This window comes from Mirounga leonina, unplaced genomic scaffold (genome assembly GCF_011800145.1).
Source record: "Mirounga leonina isolate KUSES-001 unplaced genomic scaffold, KU_Mleo_1.0 Mir_366, whole genome shotgun sequence".
In the NCBI taxonomy this organism is placed as follows: Eukaryota; Metazoa; Chordata; class Mammalia; order Carnivora; family Phocidae; genus Mirounga; species Mirounga leonina.
Genome location: NW_023270709.1, coordinates 5,433,081 through 5,458,488, shown reverse-complemented (window position 1 = coordinate 5,458,488; position 25,408 = coordinate 5,433,081). Strand labels below are relative to the sequence as shown.

Sequence of the window (25,408 nt, the reverse complement as noted above, 5' to 3'; positions counted from 1 at the left end):
GAAATGGAAAACATAAAAACAATAGGGGAAATCAATGAAACAAAAAGCTGGTTATTTGAAAAGATCAATAGGAAGACTGACAAAGGAAAACAGAGACATACATAACCAGTATCAGGAATGAAACGGGATATCACTACAAACACTGCAGGTATCTAAACAATAATAAGAGATACTACAAACAACTTTACACATATAAATTTGACAACTTAAATGAATTATCATTTCCTCAAAAAATACAAACTACCATAACCAGAACTACCCAACTATTTGATATACTACTCTGATATAAAACAGACTACTCTGATGTAAAACAGATCATCTAGATAGCTCCTATACTATTAAAGAAATCAACTTCAAAATTTAAAAACTCCCAAAAAAAGAAATTTCCAGGCCTGGATGGTTTCTTCAGAGAATTCTACCAAACTTCTAAAGAATTAACATTACTTACACTCATTCTCTTCCAAAAAATAAGAGGGAAAACTTCTCAATTTCTTTTATGGAGCCAATATTGATCCTGATATCAAAACCAGACAAAGACAATAAATACAAAAAGCATAAAGTTATAGACCAATATCCTCATGACTATACTTGCAAAAGCCTTAGCAAAATACTAGCAAATGGAATTTAGCAATATATTAAAAGAATCAAACACCATTACAAAATAGGTTTTATTCCTGGGATGCAAGGCTGGTTTGGTATTCAAAAATTAATCAATGTAATTCACCATATTAACAATGAAAAGAACAGAAATCACATTACCATACCAATCAATGCAGAAAAAGCATTTGACAAAATTCAAAACCAATTCATGATAAATTCTCAGAAAAATAAGATTAAATATGGTGAACTTCATCAAGTGATAAAGAGTATCTACAAAATACCTAAAGCTAACATACTTCATATGGAAAGTCTGAATGCTTTCCCCTAATATTGAGAAAAAGTGAGGGTGTCTGCTCTCACTGCTCTTATTTAAGATAATGCTAGAAATTCTAGCCAATGTGATAAAGTAAGAAAAGGAAATAAAAGTCATACAGATCAGAAAAGAAGAAATAAAACTCTCTATTTGGAGATGACATGAAAATCTAAAGAAGATACCCCAAAACTCCTAGAACTAATAAGTCAATTCAGTAAGGTCATAAGATACAAGATTAACATACAAAAAAAATCAACTATATTTCTATATTCTAGCAATGAACAAATGGACACCTAAATTTAAAATACAAAATACTTATAATTGCTCAAAAAAGAGAAATATATAGGACTTGTATGCTGAAAACTATAGAACACTGATAAAATAAATCAAAGAAGATATAAATGAAGAGACCATGTGTTCATGGATTAGAAAACTCAATATAGTAAAGATCTCAATTCTCCCCAAATGGATATACCGATTTAACACAATTTCTATCAAAATCTGGGTAAGATTTTTTTTTGTAGATTTAGACAAGATTTTTTCTAAATTTTATATGGAAAGACAAAGGAAATAGAGTAGCTAAAAGAATTTTTTAAATAAAAAAATGAGAGGAATCAATCTATACAGTTTTAAGACATATCACTATATTAAGACTGTGGGTATTGGCAGAGGGATAGATGCACACATCAATGGACCAGAATAGAGAACCCAAAAATAAATGCATAGAGATATCCCAATGATTTCTGCCAAAGAAGAAAAAGCCATTCAATGGAGGAAAGATACTTTTTTTTTTTTTTTGAAGATTTTATTTATTTATTTGAGAGAGAGTGCACAAGTAGGGTGAGAGGCAGAGGGAGAAGCAGGCTCCCCACCAAGCAGGCAGTTCTATGTAGGGCTTGATCCCGGGACTCCAGGATCATGACCTGAGCCAATGACAGACAACTGAGCCACCCAGGTGCCCTGGAAAGATAGATTTTCAACACACGGTGCTGGAACAAGACGATATTCATAGGCAAAAAATGAACTTCAACCTAAGCCACATATCTTATAAAATAATTAACTCAAGATAGATTGTGGTATTTTTCCAATAAAATCTAAATTGAATAACTGGCAAGAAAGACAACCAAATATTTAGTTCTGTGCTATTGTTCTTTGGTTATCAATTAAAAATTTTCCTTGACAATAATAGAAAAAAATACTTAACACAGTCTTAAATGTAAAACTGTAAGAATTTTAGAACAAAACATATTAGAAAATCTTTGAAATCTAACCCTGACAGTGTTTTTAGGCTTGACACCAAAGTACAATCCATAAAAGGAAAAATTAATAAACTAGACTTCATCAAAAACTTTTACTCTGTGAAAGATGCTTCTAAGAGAATAAAAAAAAAGCACTATATGTTGGAGGAAAACATTTGCAAACTACATATCCAATGAAGGAATACTATATGGAATATATAAAGAACATTCAAAATTCAACAGTAAAAAGAAACCAAGCAATCTAATTAGAAAGTGGGCAAAAGTTATTAAAGCAACATTTTACCAAAACAGAGAGACAGATAGCAAATAAGCACAAAAAAAGATATATTCAATATCATTAGCCATTGGAGAAATACAAATTAAAACCGCAGTGAGATATCACTACATACCTATCAGAATGGCTAAAATGACATAGTGATAATACCAAATGCTAGAAAAGATGCAGGGAAACTGGATCACTGGTGGTTCACATTGCTGGTAGGAACATAAAATGGTACAACTACTCTGGAAAACAGTGGCAAGAAAAGCCCACAAAAAAACAATCATGAAACTACCATACAACCTAGCTATCTCACTCCTGGGTATTTATTCCAAAGAAATAAAAACTTATATTCACACAAAAACCTGTAACATGAATATTTACAGCAGTGTTAGTTATAATAGCCAAAAACTGGGAACAAACCAGATTTCCTTTGAGGAGAGAATAAACAAACTGTGGTACATCCACACCATGGAATACTATTCAGCAATGAAAAGGAACAAATCATTGATACACAGAACAGCCTTGATGAATCTCTAGGGATTTATGCTGAGTGGCAAAAAGCCAATCCCAAAGGATTTCCAAAAAGTATTTTATGATTCTATTTATGTAACTTGTGAAATGACAAAAAAATGATAGAAATGGAGAACAGTTCAGTGATCCGCAGAGGTGAAGGAGGGGGGTGGGGTTGGGGAGGAAAGTGGGTGTGGCTATAGGAGGGCAACATAATGGACCCCTTGTGGTGATGGAGATGTTCTGTATCTGACTATATCAATGTCAATATCCTAGTTGTAATACTATACTATAGTTAGGCCAGATGTTATCATTGGGGTAAATTCAATAAAAGGATAAGGGATATTTCTGTTATTTCTGTTATTTCTTTTCTTTTTTCTTTTTTTTAGATATTATTTTATTTATTTGGCACAAAGAGACAGAGAGAGCACAAGCAGGGGGAGCAGCAGGCAGAGGGAGAGGGAGAAGCAGACTCCCCACGGAGCAGGGAGTTCTATGTAGGGTTTGATCCCGGGACTCCAGGACCCTGGGATCATGACCCGAGCCAAAGGCAGAGGCTTAACTAAGCCACCCAAGTGCCCCTCTTTTTTTTTAATTTTTTATTTTTTGTAATTTTATTTTATTATGTTATGTTAGTCACCATACAATACATCATTAGTTTTTGATGTGGTGATCCACGATTCATTGTTTTCATGTAACACCCAGTGTTCCATGCAGTATGTGCCCTCCTTAATACCCATCACCAGGCTAACCCATACCCTCACGTCCCTAAAACTCTCAGTTTGTTTCTCAGAGTCCATAGTCTCTCATGGTTCGTCTCTCCCTGATTCCTGCCCCCCGCTTCATTTTTCCCTTCCTTCTCCTAATGTCCTCCATGCTATTCCTTATGTTCCACAAACAAGTGAAACCATATGATAATTGACTTTCTCTGCTTGACTTATTTCACTTAGCATAATCTCCTCTAGTCCAATCTATGTTGATGTAAAAGTTGGGTATTCATCCTTTCTGATGGCTGAGTAATATTCCATTGTATATATGGACCACATCTTCTTTATCCATTCATCTGTTGAAGGGCATCTCAGCTCCTTCCACAGTTTGGCTATTGTGGACATTGCTGCTATGAACATTGGGGTGCATATGGCCCTTCTTTTCACTACATCTGTGTCTTTGGGGTAAATACCCAGGAGTGCAATTGCTGGGTCATAGGGTAGCTCTATTTTTAACTTTTTGAGGCACCTCCACACTGTTTTCCAAAGTGGCTGTACAAATTTGCATTCTCACCAACAATGTAAGAGGGTTCCCCTTTCTCCACAACCTCTCCCACATTTGTTGTTTCTTTCCCTGTCCATTTTTGCCATTCTAACTGGTGTAAGGTGGTATCTCAATGTGGTTTTGATCTGAATTTCCCTGATGGCTAATGATGATGAACATTTTTTCATGTGTCTGTTAGACATTTGTAGATCTTCGGAGAAGTGTCTTTTCATGTCTTCTGCCCATTTTTTGACTTGATTATTTGTTTTTTGGGTGTTGAGTTTGAGAAGTTCTTTATAGATCTTGGATACCAGCCCTTTATCTGTAGTGTCATTTGCAAATATCTTCTCCCATTCTGTGGGTTGCCTGTTTGTTTTGTTGACTGTTTCCTTTGCTGTGCAGGAGCTTTTTATCTTGATGAAGTCCCAAAAGTTCACTTTTGCTTTTGTTTCACTAGCCTTTGGAGACGTGTTTTGAAAGAAGTTGCTGTGGTTGATGTCAAAGAGCTTACTGCCTATGTTCTCCTCTAGAATTTTGATGGATTCGTAGTTTGAGTTTATCTTTGTGAATGGTGTTAGAGAATGGTCGAGTTTCATTCTTCTGCATGTGGCTGTCCAATTTTCCCAGCACCATTTATTGAAGAGACTGTCTTTTTTCCATTGCATGTTTTTTCCTGCCTTGTCGAAGATTATTTGACCATAGAGTTGAGGGTCCATATCTGGGTTCTCTATTCTGTTCCATTGGTCTATATGTCTGTTTTTGTGCCAGTTCCATGCTGTCTTGGTGATCACTGCTTTGTAATATTGCTTGAAATCGGGCAACGTGATGCCCCCAGCTTTGTTTTTCTTTTTCAACATCTCCTTGGCGATTCGGGGTCTTTTCTGATTCCATACAAATTTTAGGATTGTTTGTTCCAGCACTTTGAAAAATGTCATTGGAATTTTGATCGGGATGGCATTGAAGGTATAGATTGCTCTGGGTAGCATAGACATTTTAACAATGTTTAAGCCATGCATTAGAAGAGAAATAGTTAAGATTAGAACAGAGGTCAACGGATTAGAAACCAGAAACACAGTAGATCAGATCAATGACACTTGAAGCTGGTTCTTTGAAAGAATTAATAAGATCAATAAACCATTGGCCAGACTTAGCCAAAAGAAAACAGAAAGGACCCAAATTAATAAAATTATGAATGAAAGGGGAGAGATCACGACTAACACCAAGGAAATAGAAACAATTATCAGAAATTAGTATCAACAACTATATGCCAATAAATTGAGCAACCTGGAAGAAATGGATGCCTTCCTGGAAACCTATAAACTGCCAAGACTGAAACAGGAAGAAAATGAAACCTGAATAGGCCAACAACGAGTAACAAGATTGAAGCAGTGATCAAAAACCTCCCAAAAAACAAGAGTCCAGGGCCTGATGGATTCCCTGGGGAATTCTACCAAACATTCAAAGAAGAAATAATACCTATTCTCCTGAAGCTGTTTCAAAAAACAGAAACAGAAGGAAAGCTTCCAAACTCATTCTATGAGGCCAGCATTACCTTAATCCCCAAACCAGGCAAAGATCCCATCAAAAAGGAGAATTTTTTTTTTAAAGGTTTTTAAGTAATGTCTACACCGAACCTGGGGCTCAAACTTACAACCCCCCAGATCAAGAGTCCCACGTTCTACCGACTGAGCCAGCCAGGTACCCCTCTGTGTTTTTCTTACAACCACATGTAAATCTACAATTATCTCAAAATAAGAACTTTAATTTTGAAAAGGTGAAAAAGGCATGAAAGAAGAGAAGAGACTAAGTCAGGAGAAGATTGGCTGACTAACAGAATAAGAAAACAAGCAAATAAACCAAAGTAACCCTCTAATCCTTGGTAGCAGCGGTAGGTGGGCTTTAATTCTGTTTTCTCACAGCAGAAATAGGCTCCTAAGTGACTTCCTACTGTTTATTTTTTGCTCACTTGATTTTCTTTCCTCTGATTTCCATTCTTCCTCTGCCTCTAGGATCTTAGCAAGATCCTAGGTAACCTAGAGGAATGGGAAGAGGTACAAGGATGTGGCAAACATCCATGTCCCTTTCCCTCTCCCTCTCCTATAGGCCCAATCTAAATGACAACATACATTTCCAAAGATGTCAGCTACACAAGGGGAGAGAAAAGAAATAAGAGAAGCTAAGAAACAAAGAGGCCGGGGCGCCTGGGTGGCTCAGTCGTTAAGCGTCTGCCTTCGGCTCAGGTCGTGGTCCCGGGACCCTGGGATTGAGCCCCGCATCGGGCTCCCTGCTCGGCGGGAGGCCTGCTTCTCCCTCTCCCACTCCCCCTGCTTGTGTTCCCTCTCTCGCTGTGTCTCTCTCTGTCAAATAAATAAATAAAATCTTTAAAAAAAAAAAAGAAACAAAGAGGCCAGTGGAAGCAACCCAAGTATCCATCAACAGATGAATGAATAAAGAAAATGTGGTCTATAAATACCACAGAATACATACCATTCAGCAATAAAAAGGAAGGAGCTTCTGACACATGCTACAACATGGAGGAACCTCAGACATTATGCCGACTGAACTAAGCCAGGCACAAAAAGACAAATCCTGTATGATTCCACTTACATGAGGTACCCAGAGTAGTACCTTTCTATTTATGTAATAATAGACATAATAGAATAAATTCAGAGAGATGAAAAGTTAGAATGGTGGTTGCCAAGGGCTGGGGGAAGAGGAATGGGGAGCTGGTATTGAATGGGGAGCTGGTATTTAACTGAAACAAAGTTTCAGTTTGGGAAGATGAAGTTTTGGAGATGGGTGGTGGCGATGGTGAAGGTACTCAATGCCATTGCCCCATACACTTGAAGAAGGTTAACATGGTAAATGATGTGTTATGTATATTTTAACACAATTTTTAAAAAGTTACTTGTGAAAGAAAAAGAAATAAGAGGGCCTTACATGCCTTCATGCTTTTGAGATGGATGGTATCTTTTCATTGAACAAAATGTTTGAAATCTAGAAAACCAATCTGAAATCACAAGTGGAACTGAGTTTTTTGAAAACTTAAAGCAACTCCTTGACAACATCTTACTAGGAAAATTCGCCTCATTGGCAATGTACACAGTCATAAAAGATGCTCTTACCAGTAAATGTTGGCCGAACTTCTGGTTTCGCCTCCCAGCATTGCTTCATGATGCTGATAATCTCCATTGGGCAGTACTCAAGGATGTCTTCCACATTTGGCCTGTTCCCAGATTTAATGCACATTATCAACTGCTGTTCACAGATAGCATCTATAAAGCAAAGAAGAATTTAAGTTGACTTTCTCTTAGGTCCTGCATATCTCAGGCAGGGAGGTGGCAGAATTTGGACAATGCTGCTCATCTCTCTCTACAGAGGGTGTGCTTTTAATACAGGTGCCTCATCTGATAGGGGCAGAATGACCCTCTGACAAGGCACTGGCATGTTCTACTGCCCACATGATCAAACGACATTTTAACCTCTGCCGATGAGACAGAATTCACAACAAAGTGGCCTCCTGGTAGAACAAATAGAATATATAAATAAAACCAATGGCATACTCCAGATTTTAATACAAAGACAAATATGGTACAGCTCTTACCTGTAAGGAGCTCAATCTATTGTGACTGAAAACACTGAGTGGTAACTGTTATTCAAGGAGTAAGTACAAAGGGTTCTGCTAACAACTGTGACTAGAAGGTCAGAGAAGGCTTTGCTGAGTCAAGAAAAATGAGCAGGATTTATCCATGTAAAGAATCAGGAAGGGGGTGCCTGGGTGGCTCAGTTGGTTAAGCGACTGCTTTCGGCTCGGGTCATGGTCCTGGAGTCCCGGGATCGAGTCCAGCATCGGGCTCCCTGCTTGGCAGGGAGTCTGCTTCTCCCTCTGACCCTCCTCCCTCTCATGCTCTCTGTCTCTCATTCTCTCTCTCTCTCAAATAAATAAACAAAATCTTTAAAAAAAAAAAAAAGAATCAGGAAGGAGGACTCTGAGAGGAGGATTCCAGGCTAGGGAAGCAGGATATGAATAGGCTGGAAGTCCCCGAAATCATGATGTGTCCCAGGAATTATGAATAGTTCATTATAACTGGGCATATTGACTAAAGAAAGAGAGGTAAGGAATAAGGCTAGAGAAAGATGGAAAAGCCAAATCAGAGAGGGCTTGGTATTCCATATTGAAGAATTTGAACTTTATCCTGAAGGCCCAGGGAGCCTTGGAAAGATTTTTTTTTTTTTTAAGATTTTATTTATTTATTTAATTGACAGAGAGAGAGAGAGAGAGACAGCATGAGGGGGAACACAAGTAGGGGGAGTGGGAGAGGGAGAAGCAGGCTTCCGGCCGAGCAGGGAGCCTGATGCAGGGCTTGATCCCAGGACCCCAGGATCATGACCTGAGCCGAAGGCAGTCGCTTAACCACCTGAGCCACCCAGGAGCCCCAGCCTTGGAAAGATTTTAAATAGATGAGTGAGATGGTCATACTTGCCTTTTAGCATGACCAGCTTGGCTGCAGTGTGAATGGGGAATGGCATGAGTAGGCTTCAGCAGAAATATGAAGGGTGTGAACTAAAGAGAGTCTGGTGGCGATAGAAGTGGATGGATTCAAGATGTATCTTGAATCGTATGTATACCTTGGATTCATAGGTTTTGATGTCTGATTGGATGTAGGAGACAAGCGGCAAAGCTGAGACTGGGATGAGTAAGGGTTCTGGTCCAGCGACTCAGTAGGTGGATGGTGATGCCATTTTCTGAACATGAGAAGAGCAAAGCTGAGTGGACTACAAGGAGAGCATGCAGAAGATGAATTTGTTTGGGGGGATGCTGCTTTGGGGTTCCTCTGGTAGGTGTAATGGATCTAACAGATAAGGGGATATCCAGGCCAGGGCTAGAGATAAGAGATTTTAGAGGCCTTGGCAATGGGTGATCATTAAACCAAGGGAGCTGATAATCACCCAAGAAAATGGGACCAGAAAATGTCCATTAATCTGAAGAATGACCAATTCTATATTGGTTCTCCTTCATGAACAATGTCTTTTCTCATCTCTTTATTCTTAATTCCAATTAAAGTGCCCATAGTAAGTACCGAAAAGAAATAATTCTCGAGTAAGGGAGCAAGTGAATGAATGAAAGTATGAAGTACTATGTCTCATAAGCAGAAGCAAGCAAGCTTTCCTGTTCAGGAAGAATCCTGGAATTTTACATCACTTCCCAAACTCAGATATATCATCAAGGCTCCTATTTGTCCTGTGATCCCTGATTCCTAAACTGAGATTACTCATTCATTCAACATAATGGTATTGAGCACCTACTGTGTTCCAGGCACTGTGTGTGTAGATACTGAGGAAATAGCACTGAATAAATCAGATATGGTCCCAGCCCCTGCGTAACTTACGGTGTAGTGGGTAAGAAAGACATTAAATGAACAGACAGTCATAAGTCTTAACTGACTTCACTGAAGGTCACTATTTTACTCAGCAGTTTTGATTAATACCCAGATCCCATTCCTCTACAAATGTCTTACTTTCATAGGGCTCCTTATTAGCAAATATTGCCCAAAGTACTATGCCAAAGCTGTACACATCTGACTTCTCCGAGGGCTTTGCATTGATGTCATTCAGATGCTCAGGGGCCATGTAGCAAAGGGTTCCGCCATTTTTCTTAGAGACACTATTCAATTTCCTCTGCTCATTATGTTCCTCTTTAGTCAGTTTACTCCACATCTTAAAGGAAGCAACGCCAAGATCAGCTATCTGCAAGAAATCAAAACCAAAAGGATTGTTCTGTGAGAGCCACAGGTAAATCAGACTTGTCTTTAAATTTGGGGCTTAACTAATAGATGGGAGGTATAGTGGATTTCCAGAAATTTCCACTAGATAGATTTAAAACAGCTACTTCTGAACAAATTCATAGAAACTTTGTGTTTCCTCAGCTTGCTGGAAAATGTCCTCTAAGAAATGTCCATGTGAAATTCTGGTATCTCAAATTCTTATGCAATAAAACCATGGAATTTGCTAGTGGGGTTAGGGGAGGGGAAGCGAACAGAAAAAGCAGAAGTCATTTCTAACATGAACTACAGTAAAACATGTTTATTCTAATTCCTCATTTACTCTACATATATTTTTCAACTATTTCTGGGGCTAGGAAGAAAAGATATTTTCTTCTCAGCAGATTTGTATAGCTGATGATGACGAGATACTGCACCTTCAATTTTCCCAAATGGTGTCCTGAAGCCTGTGGACGCGAGATTCTAAGGACTCCAAAGTCCTGAGGTTAAGGACTGCAATGCTAGTTGTTTTGAGTTGGTAGCCTGAACCTAAGAGAAGATGGGATAGGAAGGAGGAGGAAAACAGAGAAGAAAGCAAAAAGAAAAATACAAAGATCAGACACAGAACAGAGAGAGGTGGCAAGAACAAAAGTACAGAACAATAGAACAATACAGTTAAGAAGAAATCAAAGATGACAGTTTCACTTTTGCCTCTAGGAATCCAAGCATATGGGTATGGGTTTTGGCATGTGATGATCCAAAGTCCCCAGATTTTAACATAAGAGATACATAAGAAATGTTATTAATGTAAAGAAGGAACCTTCTTTCAAAGTCATAGGAATAAAAATCTGTCCAAGACTAGAAGGAAGTGTTAGAAGCAGAATCTTGTAGTAAAAGGATGCCTGCGTAAGCAGTTCCTGAGTTCTCCCCCAAATGCTGCTTCCCCTTTCAGATTCTCGTGCTTGGATTCCTGTTGCCAAAACCAATTAGATGTGACGTTCCACCTCGTTAAATCTGCTCTTGAGTGAACAAAAGGAAAATCTCTTCCCCTTGTTCCCTTTACTACAATGGAGTAAGTTACAGTTAAAAAAAAAAAAAAACTGATAAAAAATGTAGATGAGAATAAATAAATAAGTAAATAATATGAATTCCATCAAGTCTGCATCTTTCTTGTCAATCCTTGGCAGAATCTTCCAGCACCACTGTCTTCAGTTCTAAGCTGAGTGAGATCTTCCTTTAGGGGTCTACCATGTACAAAATGGATTTATAGCGAAGAATTAAAACTAAAATCACCCCAATCTTCTAGAAACCTTCAGATCATGACTTACCTTAATGTGAAAGTCATCATCAACGAGGATATTTTCAGGCTTTAGGTCCTTGTGTATTACGCCTTGTCCATGTAAGTAGCACATCCCTTCAATGGTCTCCATAATTATCCTTCCTTTTACAGAAAGGGGGATTCTGACCTAAAACAAGTGACATTAAGTCTATGAAATGGAAAGGTAAGTCAAATAGGCCAAAGCCACTGTTTTATTCAAGAGTAGTGGGGTCTGAACCTGAGGATATACAGATCTTCCTTGACATACAATGGAGTTATGGCCTAATAAACACATCATAAGTTCAAAATATCATAATTCAAAAATGTTTAATACATCTAACCTACTAGACATCATAGCTTAGCCTAGCCTATCTTAAATCTGCTTAAAACACTTACATTAGCCTTAGTTGGGCAAAATCATCTAACAAAGAGCCTACTGTATAATAAAATGGTGACTATCTCATGTAATTGACTGATACTAAACAGCAAGTGAGAAACAGAATGGCTGTGTGAGTAACAGAATGGTTGTGAGTATATCGGTTGTCTACCATGTGATCACATGGCTCACAGCCACTGCCTAGCATCATGAAAGAGGATCATAAGGCATGCTGCTAGCCCAGGAAGAAATCCAAATTCAAAATTCAAAATACGGTTTCCACTGAATGCCCATTGCTTTTGACCATCATAAAGTGAAAAAATCATAAGTGGAACCATAAGCTGGGGACCATCTGTAGTTACCAGGATTCCTTCTATCATGCTCTGCAGCACTGCCATCATTTTAAAAGAAGCCCCCCCCCCTTTTTTTTTTTTTATTTGAGAGAGAGAGAATGAGACAGAGAGCACATGAGAGGGGGGAGGGTCAGAGGGAGAAGCAGATTCCCTGCCGAGCAGGGATCCCGATGCGGGACTCGATCCCGGGACTCCAGGATCATGACCTGAGCCGAAGGCAGTCGTTTAACCAACTGAGCCACCCAGGCGCCCAAAAGAAGCCCCCTTTTAAAGAAAGATTTCATCCCACATGCTAAGGGTATTAATGTTGTATTCTGCCATGTAAAAATAAAACATTCATGCCAATATGGTAATATATTAAAATGCTATAAAATTAAGCCCCTTGAGAGCAGAACATGATGATGATGATGATTATAATATGCATCCTTACTACCTAGCACAATGCCTAGAATTGCTGTTGAATGAAGGGATAAATAAATAAACAAAAAACAGGTATTTTCTACAGTGCATTAATATATGCTACTATATACTAAATGAGTGAACAATGTCACAGAAGTGTGTATATGAAATAATACTGAGAAAAAAGAATACAAGAGATTCTCAGCATGCTCACACTGATTGCAAACATGTAAAGATTAACCTATGAGATATCATGATGTTAAAACAATGTGGAAGTGAATTTAATAGCTCTTTGGTAATTTGGTATCAGATACTTCAGCAGGTTTTTGTAAATTCACAAGTCATTCTTACTTAACAATTGTATTCTAGTTACATAAATATCAACGTTAATATAGAGAATTCCAAAACATTAGTTTTGCTTAACACTGAAAAATGCAAATTGTGTGTGTGTGTGTGTGTTTGTGCAGTCTCTAGTTTACAAACAGGCTGTTTCCTAAAAATTTATGTATATGTTGGTTGTTGGTAAACAGGACAAAAATTTAAATGATGGAAGTTAGAATCCCAAGTCAACCCCCCCAAACCATATTTAAAACCCATAATGTAGCTGAATTGGTAGTCTGATCACCACCATCCAAAAAAGAGCCAGAGATTTTCCGTTCTTCCTTGGTATACCTTGGATGTAGGAAAAAATTCTGAGAAGGAAATCCCCTTCTCATTCCCCTTTCTGCTTTTCTCCTTCACATCCTCCTGAATTCCTCTGGAGCCCAGACTAGTCCACCTTATCCTCGCCTGATCCAGCAGAACGCCTCTTGTTGCACAGGATTTATTTCCCAATCAAAATGCCTACTTACTTCATGCAACAGCTGGTCTAACCTAGTTTTGGCGAGAAGAGCAGTCTCATTCAATTATAACACAACGTGTATAAGTGAACATCCCTTACCCTTCCCACATGTGTCTGTGAGAGATGTCTGGGGCTTAGAAGAACTGAAGAATGGACATAACCTCAGGCAGTTGTAGGGTGAGGGAGATGGGAAAAGGGGGGATATCTGCCCTACAGACTGCCACATCCCACCACTCCCAGATGCAATCTATGCTTTGGCCAAATCCAGTTATTTGCGGTGTCCCAAATTTGGCATATTCTCTTTCCTTTGCTATTCTCTCACCCAGAACACATATCCCCTAATTCTCTGCTTGTCCTTCAGGCTTTGGCTCAAGCATCCCCCTTCTGGAATCCCTTCTCATCTCTTCCACACTGCAGTGAGGGCCTCTCCCCTGTGTTCCCACAGCACGCTCGCTGGGAGATGTCTACTGAAACACCGAGAGGCCACACCGTTCCCTCCTGATCTGTTCGTGGTACGTGTCTGTGTCCTATTTGCCATTGCCTCCTGAGCAACTGGCAGGAGGCCTTGCTCTTAATAGGTAGATAAACTCTAAAAAATGCTTTATTACAGTGATGTGGTTTTCATAAACAATTTTTCTTATTTTAAGTCTTATCCAGTGTTGTTGCCTCTAATGCTCTCTATTTAGCCTCTAAGTTTTCTCAAGTGGTATCAAAGAGCAATCATTAATATTCCATTTCCACTTACAGTCACGTCTAGTGTACATCCTTCAGTCAATCAGTCAGCTCACACCCAGGAGGCATGTGCCTCACGTCAGACGGCGGCCTTCAGGAAGACAATGCCTATCCCTGAACTGTGGATGCTGGGGGTGCTGACCAGAGCCAGCTACAACGCCAAGACAGTGGGGGGACCTCCCCCCGGTGAGGGGTACGACAGCTGTCTACAAGGACTGACAGGAAGGCAAGACCACCTTCTGGGCAGGACATTTTCACCAGGGATTGACTTCAGAAAATCCACACTATGTAGCAACTCACAAGGGGGTTATTTGACACCAACAAGCTACAAAAGAACAAACACCATGGCGAGCACCATCACGGATGAGCGGTGCCTGGGTCACGGTGCGGGTCCAGCGCACAGCGAAGCCCTCTTTACCTCCGCCTTCAGAACGTGCATCAGGTTGCCCTTTTCCATGTACTCCATCACCAGGGAGTAGCTCCCTTCTTCCATGATGACGCCCAGGAGCTTCACCACCCGATTATGTCTCAGCCTGTGCATCATCTTGCCCTCCTCAAGGAGGGAGTCGTTGTACCTGCGGGACAGAAAGGTGCTGTTAACATGGGCGGAGTTTGCGCCCTTGTCCCTTGTGCCCCCAAGAAACACAGTACGCGCCTCCCACGCATCACATGCTGGTGTTGGAGCTTGTGCATGTACTGATCTCCTCCAGGCCCAGACAACGGGCGTCCGCAGGCACAGGACTTTCTCGTTCCTTCCCAGTGATGGGCAGCAAGCGCTCAAGAAATCTCAGAGCGACGAACGAATGAATGCAAAGTATGTGAAGAGCCGCAAGGAGAGGCAGCCGGACAAAGGGCTGTGTTAGATGGCATAACAGAAAATTCACCTCTCTTGGTAACCACTCTGGCAAGAAGAGAGGGAAGTAAAACAAGTCCACCAACTGCTTTAAAGAGAGGGCTTCTGGAACCTCTAATAAATGGCCTACATTTTGTTTTTCTATAGGTACGGCTGGTCCCCACCAAAACCGTGCAGCAAGTAGGCAAGTCTATCTCACTGACCCCTCCCATTGTCTTCTCATTGCCTCCCTCATCACTCTTCATCTCCTTCCCCTTCCCTAATTCCTTCCCTTCGCTTCTCTTCCATTGTCTATTAGCTGTGGACTTTTTGCCAACCAGCCTCTGAATCCTCATTTAGTGGTACGGGGATAGTAATAACCAGCTCGAAGGGTTATGGGACAGCAAGTGTGCCCGCTGACACCCCGCGGTCTGTCTCCTAACACCTGGGCCATGCTTATCCACTGCCCTGCCTTGGCCCTCCACAGTAATTCTTCCCATGGCCAGCCCGTAATTTGGCCCACCCACCTCTGCTCCCAACTCACTCAGTGCGCGTGGGCCCTGTGTACACCTTTTTCAGTATTACAAGTCCATGGGATCTGTGTAAACACAAAGACACCTTTCCGAAGCCCCCACTGTCCAGATGCTCCTTCTCCAAAAAGTCACTAGATTTCATCTTAATGTCATCCAAGGACATGGCTGGTTTCCTTGTGCACCCTCAGAATGTCCGGAAATGCACCACTTTTTCCCCCTGAGCTGTGCCCTGTAAAACAAAACAAAACCAAAGAATTTCAGGTAATTAGACTATTGAATACTCTCAGAAAATAACAGTTTTAAATAATTATGAACAAAAAGAATGAATTTGAAGAATATAAAAACAACGCATTATCTAAAAAAAAAATAGGTGTAAAGGATGAGGATTTGAAGAATTTGTATATAAGTGCTATGAAGTCTACAGTGTATACAATCTCAAAACAGAACTGTTTGCTTCTCCTTCTTCCCTTCTTCCATTCATTTTCCCCAAACTGAACTGAAGAGTAAAAACCCATGGGGTTTTTATTGAGATACCATTACACAACTACCAGAATATCCAGAATTTAAAAGGCTGATACCACCAAATACTGGGGAAGATAAGAAACAACTGGAATTCTCATACATTGTGAATGGGAATATAAAGTGGTACAACCACTTTGAGAAAAGGTCTGGAGGTCTCTTATAAAGCTAAACATACACCTAAACTATGGCCAAGCAATTCTAATCACAAAAGAAATGAAAATATATGTTCCCAAAGACTTCTATGATGTTCACTGCAGCTTTATTCATGATAGCCCCAAACTGGAAACAGTGATGCATCAATAGGAGAATGGATTAAAAAAAAAAGATTGTATATTCATACAATGGATTACTATTCAGCAACGAACTACCAATATGCACAACAATGTGGATGAGTCACAAAAGATGCTAAATAAAAGGAGCCTAGTACAAAAGAATACATACTGTATAACTCCATCTATGTTAAGTTCTCCAACAAGAAGATGGAAATGTTGGAAAAGGAGCACCTTTCCAGGGACAGGTTGCCCAGGGACAGGTTGCCCAGGGACAGGGTGAGGACTGCATGGTTTGGAGCATGAGGAAACTTTCTGGTGTGATGGTAATGCTCTATCATCCTGGTGAGGGTTAGGGTTACACAGATATAAGCATTTGTCAATACTTAGCAAATCTTCCATCAAAAGAAAAATTTGTAAACATACTGAACTCTAGTTAGTGGTGTGCATGCTGAAAATATTTAGGAGGAAGCGTACTGATATCTGCAATTTACTTTGCAGACAGACTGGTGGATAAAGAGTGTGTTAAACAGATACTCTGTGATAAAGCAGGCCAAATAAAATAATATTGATGGTGGACACGTAAAAGTTCACTGTAAAATCTTTAAAAATTTGTTTCTACATTTCTATTTTTATTTATTAATTTTTCCCATATATTCCTCACCCAGTTTCTAATAGTACATATGACAAAACTAAGAAGTCAACACTGTACATTACTATAACTAGACAACCTACTTGATTCTGATATTACTCATTTTTTTTACAAATTCCCTTTTTCTATTCTAGGATCCAACCCAGAGTACTACATTGCCTTTTATAGCTTGTGATTTTTAAATTTTTTAAAACTTTTTGACCCCCTTCACCCATTTCTCCCAGCCCCTGCCTCTGGCAACCCCCAATCTGTTTTATGGATCTATGAGCTTTTTGAGTTTTTGGGTTTTTTTTAAGATTCCACATATAAGTGAGATCATACAGTATTTGTCTTTCTGACATTTCACTTAGCATAATGCCCTCAAGGTCCATCCATGTTGTCACAGATGTCAAGATTTCCTTCTTTTTTATGGCCGAATAATATACATATAAATCACATCTTCTTTATCCATTCATCTACTGATGGACTTTTAAGCTATCTCCATATCTTGGCTATTGTAATTGATGCTGCTATGAACATAGGAGTGCATATGTTTCTTTGAGTTAGTGTTTTTGTTTTCAGTAAATACTCAGAATTTTTTAGGAAGCTTCATACTGTTTCCATAGTGGCTAAAACAATTCACATTCTCACCAGCAGTGTACAAAGGTTCCCTTTTCTCCACATCCTTGCCAACACTTGTTATCTTGACTGATAACAGCAGTTCTAAGAGGTGTGATGTTATACCTCATTGTGGTTTTGATTCGTATTTCCCTGATGATGAGTGATGCTGAGCATCTCTTTATGTGTCTGTTGGCCATCTGGATGTCTTCTTTGGAAAAATGTCTATTCAGATCTTCTGCTCATTTTTTAGTTGAATCTTTTTTTTTTTTTTTTTGCTATGAAGTTGTATGAGTTCTTTATATATTTTGGATATTAAGCTCTTAACAGCATATGATTTGCAAATATTTTCTCCCATTCAGTAGGTTGCCTTTTCATTTTGTTGATGGTGTCCTTTGCTGTGAAGAAGCTTTTTTGTTTGATGTAGTCCCACTTGTTTATTTTACCTTTTGTTTCTTTTATTTTTGGTGTCAGATTCAAAATATCATTGCCAAGACCTATACCAAAGAGCTTACTGCCCATGGTTTCTTCTAGAAGCTTTATGGTTATTAAAAGAGTGGGCATGTTACATTCAAGTCTTTAATCCATTCTGAGTTAATTTTTTTGTATGGTTTAAGATAGTGGTCCAGCTTCATTCTTTTGTATGTGGCTGTCCAATTTTCCCAACACGATTCCTTGAAGAGATTGTCTTTTTCCCATTATATATTCTTGGCTTATTTATTGTAAATTAATTGACCACACATGTGAGTTTATTTCTGGGCTCTCTATTCTGTTCCACTGATCTATGTGTCTATTTTTATGCCAATACCACACTATATTAATTACTGTAGCATTGTATTAAAGTCTGAAATCAGGGAGTGTGATGCCTCCAGCTTTGTTCTTCTTTCTCAAGACTGCTTTGCTGATTCAGGGTCTTTTGTGGTTTCATATGTATTTTAGGACTGTCCTATTTCTGTGAAAAATGCCATTGGAATGTTACTAGAGATTGCTTTAAATCTGTATATTGCAGGGTGCCTGGGTGGCTCAGTCAGTTAAGTGTCTGCCTTTGAGTCAGGTCATGATCTCCAGGTCCTGGGATTGAGCCCCACGTCGGACTCCCGGCTCAGCGGGGAGTCTGCTTCTCCCTCTCCCTCTACTTCTCCACCTGCTTGTGCTCTGTCTCTCTCCCTCTCAAATGAATAAATAAAATCTTTAAAAAAAATAAGAAATCTGTATATTTCTTGGGGTAGTACGGACATTTCAACAATATTAATTCTTCCAATTCACAAGCATGGAATATCTCTCCACTTACTTGTGTCTTCTTCAATTTCTTTCTTTAATATCCTGGATTTTTCAGTACACAGATCTTTCACCTCCTCAGTTAAATTTATTCCTAGGCACTTTTTTTTTCTTTTGATGCAATTGTAAACAGAACTATTTTCTTAATTTCTCTTTGGTAGCTCATTGTATAGAAACACAGTGGATTTTTGTATTTTGATTTTGTATCCTATAACATTACTGAAATCATATATTCGAATAGTTTTTTGATAGAATCTTCATGGTTTCCTATATATTTTATCATGTTTTCTGCAAATAGTGACAGTTTTGCTTTTTTCTTTCCAATTTGGATGTTTTTATTTCTTTTTCTTGCCTAATTGTTGTGGCTCTGACTTCCAATATTATGGGTTTTTTTAAGATTTTATTTATTTGACAGAGAGAGAGAGAGAGTACAAATAGGGGAAGCAGCAGGGAGAGGGAGAGGGAGAAGCAGGCTCCCCGCTGAGCAGGGAGCCTGATGCGGGACTTGACCCCAGGACTCTGGGATCATGACCTGAATGGAAGGCAGACGCTTAACCGACTGAGCCACCCAGGCACCCCAACTTCCAATATTATGTTGAATAAAAGTGGCAAGAGTGGGCATCCTTGGGGCGCCTGGGTGGCTCAGTCGATTGAGCCCCACATCGGTCTCCCTGCTCCATGGGAAACCTGCTTCTCCCTCTCCCACTCCCCCTGCTTGTGTCCCTGCTCTCGCTATGTCTCTCTCTGTCAAATAAATAAATAAAAATCTTAAAAAAAAACAGAGTGGGCATCCTTGTCCTGTTCCTGATCTTAGAGAAAGAGCTTTTGGCTTTTCACTATTGAGTATGATGTTAGCTGTGGGTATAAAATCTTTTGAATTTTTCACTTTGAAATTTTTCATAATAAAATATTGTGAGGCAGGAAGTTTAAAAAGAAAAGCACCTGAGGGATTTCTGAAAATGCCTGGCCTGATGGTGGTCTTGCGTAGTGGCCTGTGGCACTCTGGCTCAGGTTACCACCTGCACCTTGTACAAAGGCTCTGGGTAGACCGTGTCACTCCAACAAAATTCACATATCAGCACAGTAGACAACACTATGGACCATCTTTCTGTAACATGAGACATTGCCAAACAAGAGGAATCACCCTCTGGAAAGAAGCACATCTATGTATGGGGTAGACAGGGAGCGGGGGAGGCTACCCAGAGAAAGGGCATGAAGATGAGAAGCAGAGGGTGGTGATGGTCTGACGCAGGCATTGAAGGAGAGGTAGCAGAGCCACATTACTGTGGAAAGAGCACAGGCCTTTCTTTTTTGAGTATGAACTCTAGTTCTGTAATTTATTAGCCCCATGACTTGTGTAACTTCATAAGCCTCAATTTCCTCATTTCCAAAAGGAAAACAGATTTGTTGCTTGCTTAAGGGTTCTGGCTATGATTGGACCAGCTGCCCACATTTATCCACATTTCTCCCATTTTAATGGGCTTTGAGAATGCCACTGTGCTGCTGGGATCCTCTGCTCAGCAGTTCTCTACTGATCCATCCTTGTGTGATGGTAGGGTGGGGGGAGATAGAGTAATTTGTTCCACTCTCCCCTACAACCCTCTGAGGGCACATTCTTCTCTGGGCTCATCCTGCTCATCCTTCAGGTCTCAATGAAATGTCATTTCCTCAAGGAAGCCATCCTAAGTCTTCCCATTAGACATTTTCATAGCACCCTTTACTTCTCCCTTGAAACAGTTAAGATAGCTGTAATTTGAGAATTATTTCTAATTAATTATACAGGATGCAGGAAACTATCTTGTACACTGTCTGTAGTGCCTAGGACAAAACCAGACATATGGCAGGTTTTGTCCTAAGCACTGATCAGGAACAGGACAAGGATGCCCATTCTTGCCACTTGTATTCAACATAATGTTGGAAGTGCTAGCCACAGCAATAAGGCAAGAAAAAGAAATAAAAGGTATCCAAATTGGAAAGAAAAAAGCAAAGCTGTCACTATTTGCAGAAGACATTATATATAGGAAACAATGAAGATTCCATATGTCCTAGTTGATCATTAAATGGATAATTATCCGTTAAAAAGAAATATTTAATTGTCCAAAAATAAAGGATACAGTTAAATGAATTACAGGACATTCATAAGATGGAATATCATATAACAATTCAAAGTTATAGGTAAAAATAAAAAACACATTTACAGGGAGATGGCTAGATATACATACAGAAAAAAAAAATGAAGATACCAAAATGTTAGCAAGGATTATTTGGATAGTAGGGTGATTTTTACTTTCTTCTGTACAGTTTTACATTTTCCAAATTTCCTACAATAAGCATAAATTACATTTATAATAAAACATTTCTTAAAGGCAATAATTACTTCACTCAGTATTTCTTTAATCAAATCAGAGATGCTGAGATAGATTATTGACAATGATGGTCCTGGCAACATTATACAGAACGGCAAAAGCATATAAAACAATTTACATACAGAGAAGAGAGAATAAGTTATAGCCCATCTATACTCTGAAATACATCTAGCAGTTTTCGAAAATACTGTTGTATATGACCTTTTAAAAAAAGGCTCACAGACAGAGTAAAGAAACAGGAAGGAATTATTAACTGTGAAATATGCCATTTGAGTATAAGATTTCAACTTTTCTGAGGAGTTCTACTTGCTCTCTCTCCTTCAGCCAAGATCTTGTCTCCTGGAATTTGCCAGGACCAGCTAGGATTTGGAGGGCCTCCTGCCAGCATAATGGACCTCAGGGGGAAGGAGGCCTCCTGGTGATTCCACTGCACTTTGTGAAGTTGGCTCCTGATCAAATCAGTTCTCTTCTCAGTCTTGGAGTTTGCTGGTTTAGTCTGACCTTAATCTTATGCACTTCTTGCATGGTTCCCAGTGACTTCTTTTGCTTTTACTGCTTTTGTTCCTTTTTTTTCTCATGAACAATTCAACTTTATAAGTACCAAATATCTTAGGAAGGTCTTATGAGTGGTTTAGATACCCAACAGTCACAAAAATACTGAATGTAGGCAGGCAGAAAACCACATTATAAAGCCATGTTACAGAGTAATTAACGAAAGCACACTGCCCTCTTACATCATCTTAGATAACTAATTTCAACTAATAATGTAATTGTGTCCATTTTAATGGGATTTCTTAATGTTTTTTTCATAAATGGATGTTAATTCAGGGACTCAGGAAAGCAAATTTTGTCCACTGAAATTAACTGACAATTTTAAGAAATTTCACAAATTTCTAAAATTTATTCTAAGGCAGGATGAATCTATATATCAAAATACTCACATCTATATTCAATTTTGTTTGTCAATTATACCTCAATAAAACTGGGGGAAATACAAATAAATAATAAATAATAATACCAAGAACAAAGGCAGAATTAATTTCTGATATTAACAGATAGTGGTTACTATAAGATAGAAGACAAGAGATAGTGAATGAGAGGAGAGAGACACAAGAGCTTTCAGGAATGATGGCAATGTTCTATTTCTTAACCTGGGTAATGTTCATTTTGTGATACTTCATAGAGCTGTACAATTATGAAATGTGCATTTCACATTGATTATGTTACACTTTAATAAAAAAAGTTTTAAAAAGACTTTAAAATATTCATACTTACCTTTCAGTGCTAGAAGACTATTTTTTTCAACTTTTCAATGATGATCATACATCAAGAATCAGAAAATGTCAGTTGCCTACCTATCATTGCCTTCCTTTCCCCTGCTAATAGAACTCTGATTTTACTCAAGTATCCAATGTGGACTTCTCAAAGGTTCTTTGATTGTAACAGCTTAATACTTTGCCCCAGATAAACAAGAGCTCTGAGTAAGGAAGAACCAAATGAAGAGCAAAGGACAGGACTGGAGGAGTTCAACCAGGTATTACCATATACATTAGCACATTATGACCCCATGAAGTAAGTTTTATTCTTATCATTCCAATTTAGAAATAAAGAAACTAAAATCTGGAGTTAAATGATTCATCTAAAGCGGTAGATCCTGGCACTGAACTTTTGTTTCTTCATTCAAGCTTCCACTATCAATTCACTAACACATGCAACTTCTCTAGATAGCAAACTATAATCTTTGTTAAAATCCTATTCAAAGACTCAATCTTATAGCTTTGCTCACCTATATTAAATGAATATGCTACAGTCAGAAACATGGGAAATGCACAGACTAAATTTTTAAAACATAATATGTGGTTCAAAATCAGTATTTTACAGGTTAATGCAGTCAATCATTTTTGCCAGAGTATAACATCCAACCAAAGCATGGGAACCTATATATATTTTTTCAAATTCCAGATCATATTGGTGGTATTAACATATTATGGATTAATAAGCACCAAATAGTAGTTAGCCATTTTGATATTTTAGGAATTTTTCTTAATTCTCATTAATATTCACATTCTTAAAAGTGCAACATATTGGGGAGCCTGGGTGACTAAGTTGGATGGGGGCCTGACTCTTGACTTTGGCTCAGGGTTATGAGAATGAGCCCCACATGGGGCTCCAGTAGGTGTGGAGCCTGCTTAAGATTCTCTCTCCCTCTGCTCCTACCCCCCCCCCCAAAAAAGTGCAACATATCTCTGCGGCTCAATATAGTGAAGAAGAAAATGAAAATTAAAGTTAATCATTATTACTGTTTTATTAACAATAATTGTAACGATACACCCTAAATTTTATTTATTTTTTAAAAGATTTTATTCATCTATTTGAGAGAGCGCAAATGAGCAGGGGGGAGGGGCAGAGGGAGAAGGAGACGCAGACTCCCCGCTGAGCAAGGACCCTATGCAGGACCGGGCCTCAGAACTCTGGGATCATGACCAGAGCCAAAGGCAGACACTCAACTGACTGAGCCACTCAGGCGCCCGATACACCCTAAATTTTAAACAAAGTCTTCACTTTTTGTGTTTAGAAGAGTTGCAGTTTTCCACATTGTTGATTGACTACAATTTCCTCCTTCCTCTGGCACCTACCCGGTGTTTACAAAATGCAGATCAACTACTAAGTCACTCTATGTTCCAAAGGTTACTTGTGCCTTGATTTCCTCGGGTGTAAATCAAGGGAAGAATTAATAGTGGTCTAAAGACCGTAGGACTTCTGAAAAGTTGGTTGAATATAACAGCCTCGGGCTTTGTCCAAGATAAACAAGAGCTCAGGGCAAGGAAGAGCCGAAGGATCAGCGAGAGACAAAGAAATAACCGCCGCCCCCCTCCATCGGTGGTGTTTTGCCAAATGCTTAGGAAAGGAGTATGTAGCTTAACCTCTTCAAACCCTGACAAGATTCTGCAGCACTTCGTAAAAACAAATGCCACTGACTACGTAAGAGGTCTCCTAGGGTTCTGACATTCATCCCTTCTGTCGCTGTGCAAGTGGACCCTTCTTTTCCATTTGCCAGCTCACAGCCAAGTTATGCGGAAATGCTTTGCAAAATGCTTGATCTCTGCAACCCGCGCGCGCGGCCCCAAGGGCAAGAGTAAAAGCCCTTTCAAAGGCTTGGTAAGCACTCCTAGCCCAGGACCAGTACGTAATCCTATTACGACGAGAGCATGCGCCACCGTATCTTAATGATTGCAATAAAAACCCATCATCGCTACGAAACAACAACGATAGCAGCAACCCACCGCCACACCGTCCTCCTGGCCCGAGGGCAGGTCTACGCCCTTGGACGGAGTTAACACCTGGTGAGCAACATCTGGGAAGAAAGGAGCGCAGCTGGACTTTTGACAGTTCTACAGCCGACTCAGGGAAATTCCATAGGCCCAGCAGGCCGCCCTACTTCCGGGAATACCGACGGCTTTCCCAGAGCTCAACTTCCCCCACCGCCGCAAGCCCCGCCCACCAGCCGAAAGGCCCAGTCACTGTTAGACTTCCGGTGGGTGCCGTCCCCGCCCACCGCCCGCCCGCCTAATCAGGAAACCCTACCCCTGTTTGGAAGCCGGTCCCTGGCGAACCTGGATGTGGCAGCCGCTGCCTCCGCGCAGACGCACGCAGAGTTATTTACTTTCGTTTCCGCGGCAAACTTCCCGAGGCCTGGGTAAGGAAGCAAAGAGGCAGCGGTGGGAGAGTCCGGAATAACTCCGACGCCGCGCAGCCTCGCCGGGACAGGCAGGGGGCGGACGCCCGGGCCTGACACGAGGGTCGCCGGGGACAGAGCTCCTCGGGCTCGGAGAGGCCGAGCCGCAGAGTGGCCGCCCCGCTGCGCGCTCACCGCGCTCCGTTCTGTGGGCCCCGCTGGTCAGTGCGCGTCCGGCCGCTCGGCCCGGGCTCCCTCCTTGCAGCGGGACAGCGGGCTGGCGCACCTCGAGATGTGGGCCCGCCCGACCGCCGCGCTCCGGGAGCCCCAGTCCGGTGTCCGCGCCCTCTGGGTGTGGAGTGAGGGCTCTGGGGCCGGCGAGAGGGCGTGGACTGTTCGCTCCGCCTTCGCGGGCTCCGGAACCGGGAAGGAGGAGAGCGCCTGCCCCGCGGCCAACCGGGCCTTGCACCCAGACTTTAAATTCCGGAGATGTCACCCAGAGGATCATGGCTTTACTTTGTTTTAAAGTCAGCTGGGAGGCCAAAAGAAGATATATTACCTAGTCGTAGAAACCGCCGCCGCTGCGGAGAAGCAGCTTAGCCTAGGGTAAGCACTGGGTAGATTCCACCACTCCCCCCTACTCCCACTCTGAGCTCCGCGCGTCATCCCCCCTACAGCTTTAGGCAAATTACCATTCTCGTCTCTCC

The 25,408-nt window shown here is 40.3% G+C and overlaps 1 protein-coding gene and 1 long non-coding RNA gene across 7 annotated transcripts in view; one reads left to right on the top strand and one right to left on the bottom strand.

The window, feature by feature from the left end:
• Positions 1–24,995, bottom strand: part of RIPK1 (receptor interacting serine/threonine kinase 1) — a 40,544-nt gene extending 15,549 nt beyond the window's left edge. The window contains exons 1-6 of one of the 6 annotated variants that reach the window (XM_035030736.1): positions 24,640–24,995; positions 15,353–15,570; positions 14,395–14,551; positions 11,286–11,423; positions 9,715–9,943; positions 7,321–7,470 (exon numbers count right to left, since the gene is read on the bottom strand). In XM_035030736.1, the coding sequence (XP_034886627.1) occupies positions 7,321–7,470; positions 9,715–9,943; positions 11,286–11,423; positions 14,395–14,551; positions 15,353–15,504 (826 nt within the window). In that variant the 5' untranslated portion in view covers positions 15,505–15,570; positions 24,640–24,995. The other 5 variants (XM_035030734.1, XM_035030735.1, XM_035030738.1 and 2 more) reach the window with 5 other exon arrangements.
• A 93-nt stretch (positions 24,996–25,088) lies between these two features.
• The window catches only part of LOC118027397, a 47,831-nt gene continuing 47,511 nt past the window's right edge, over positions 25,089–25,408 (top strand). Inside the window, exon 1 of the long non-coding RNA XR_004683803.1 lies at positions 25,089–25,307. This is a non-coding gene — a long non-coding RNA (uncharacterized LOC118027397). The remainder of the gene's footprint in view (positions 25,308–25,408) is intronic.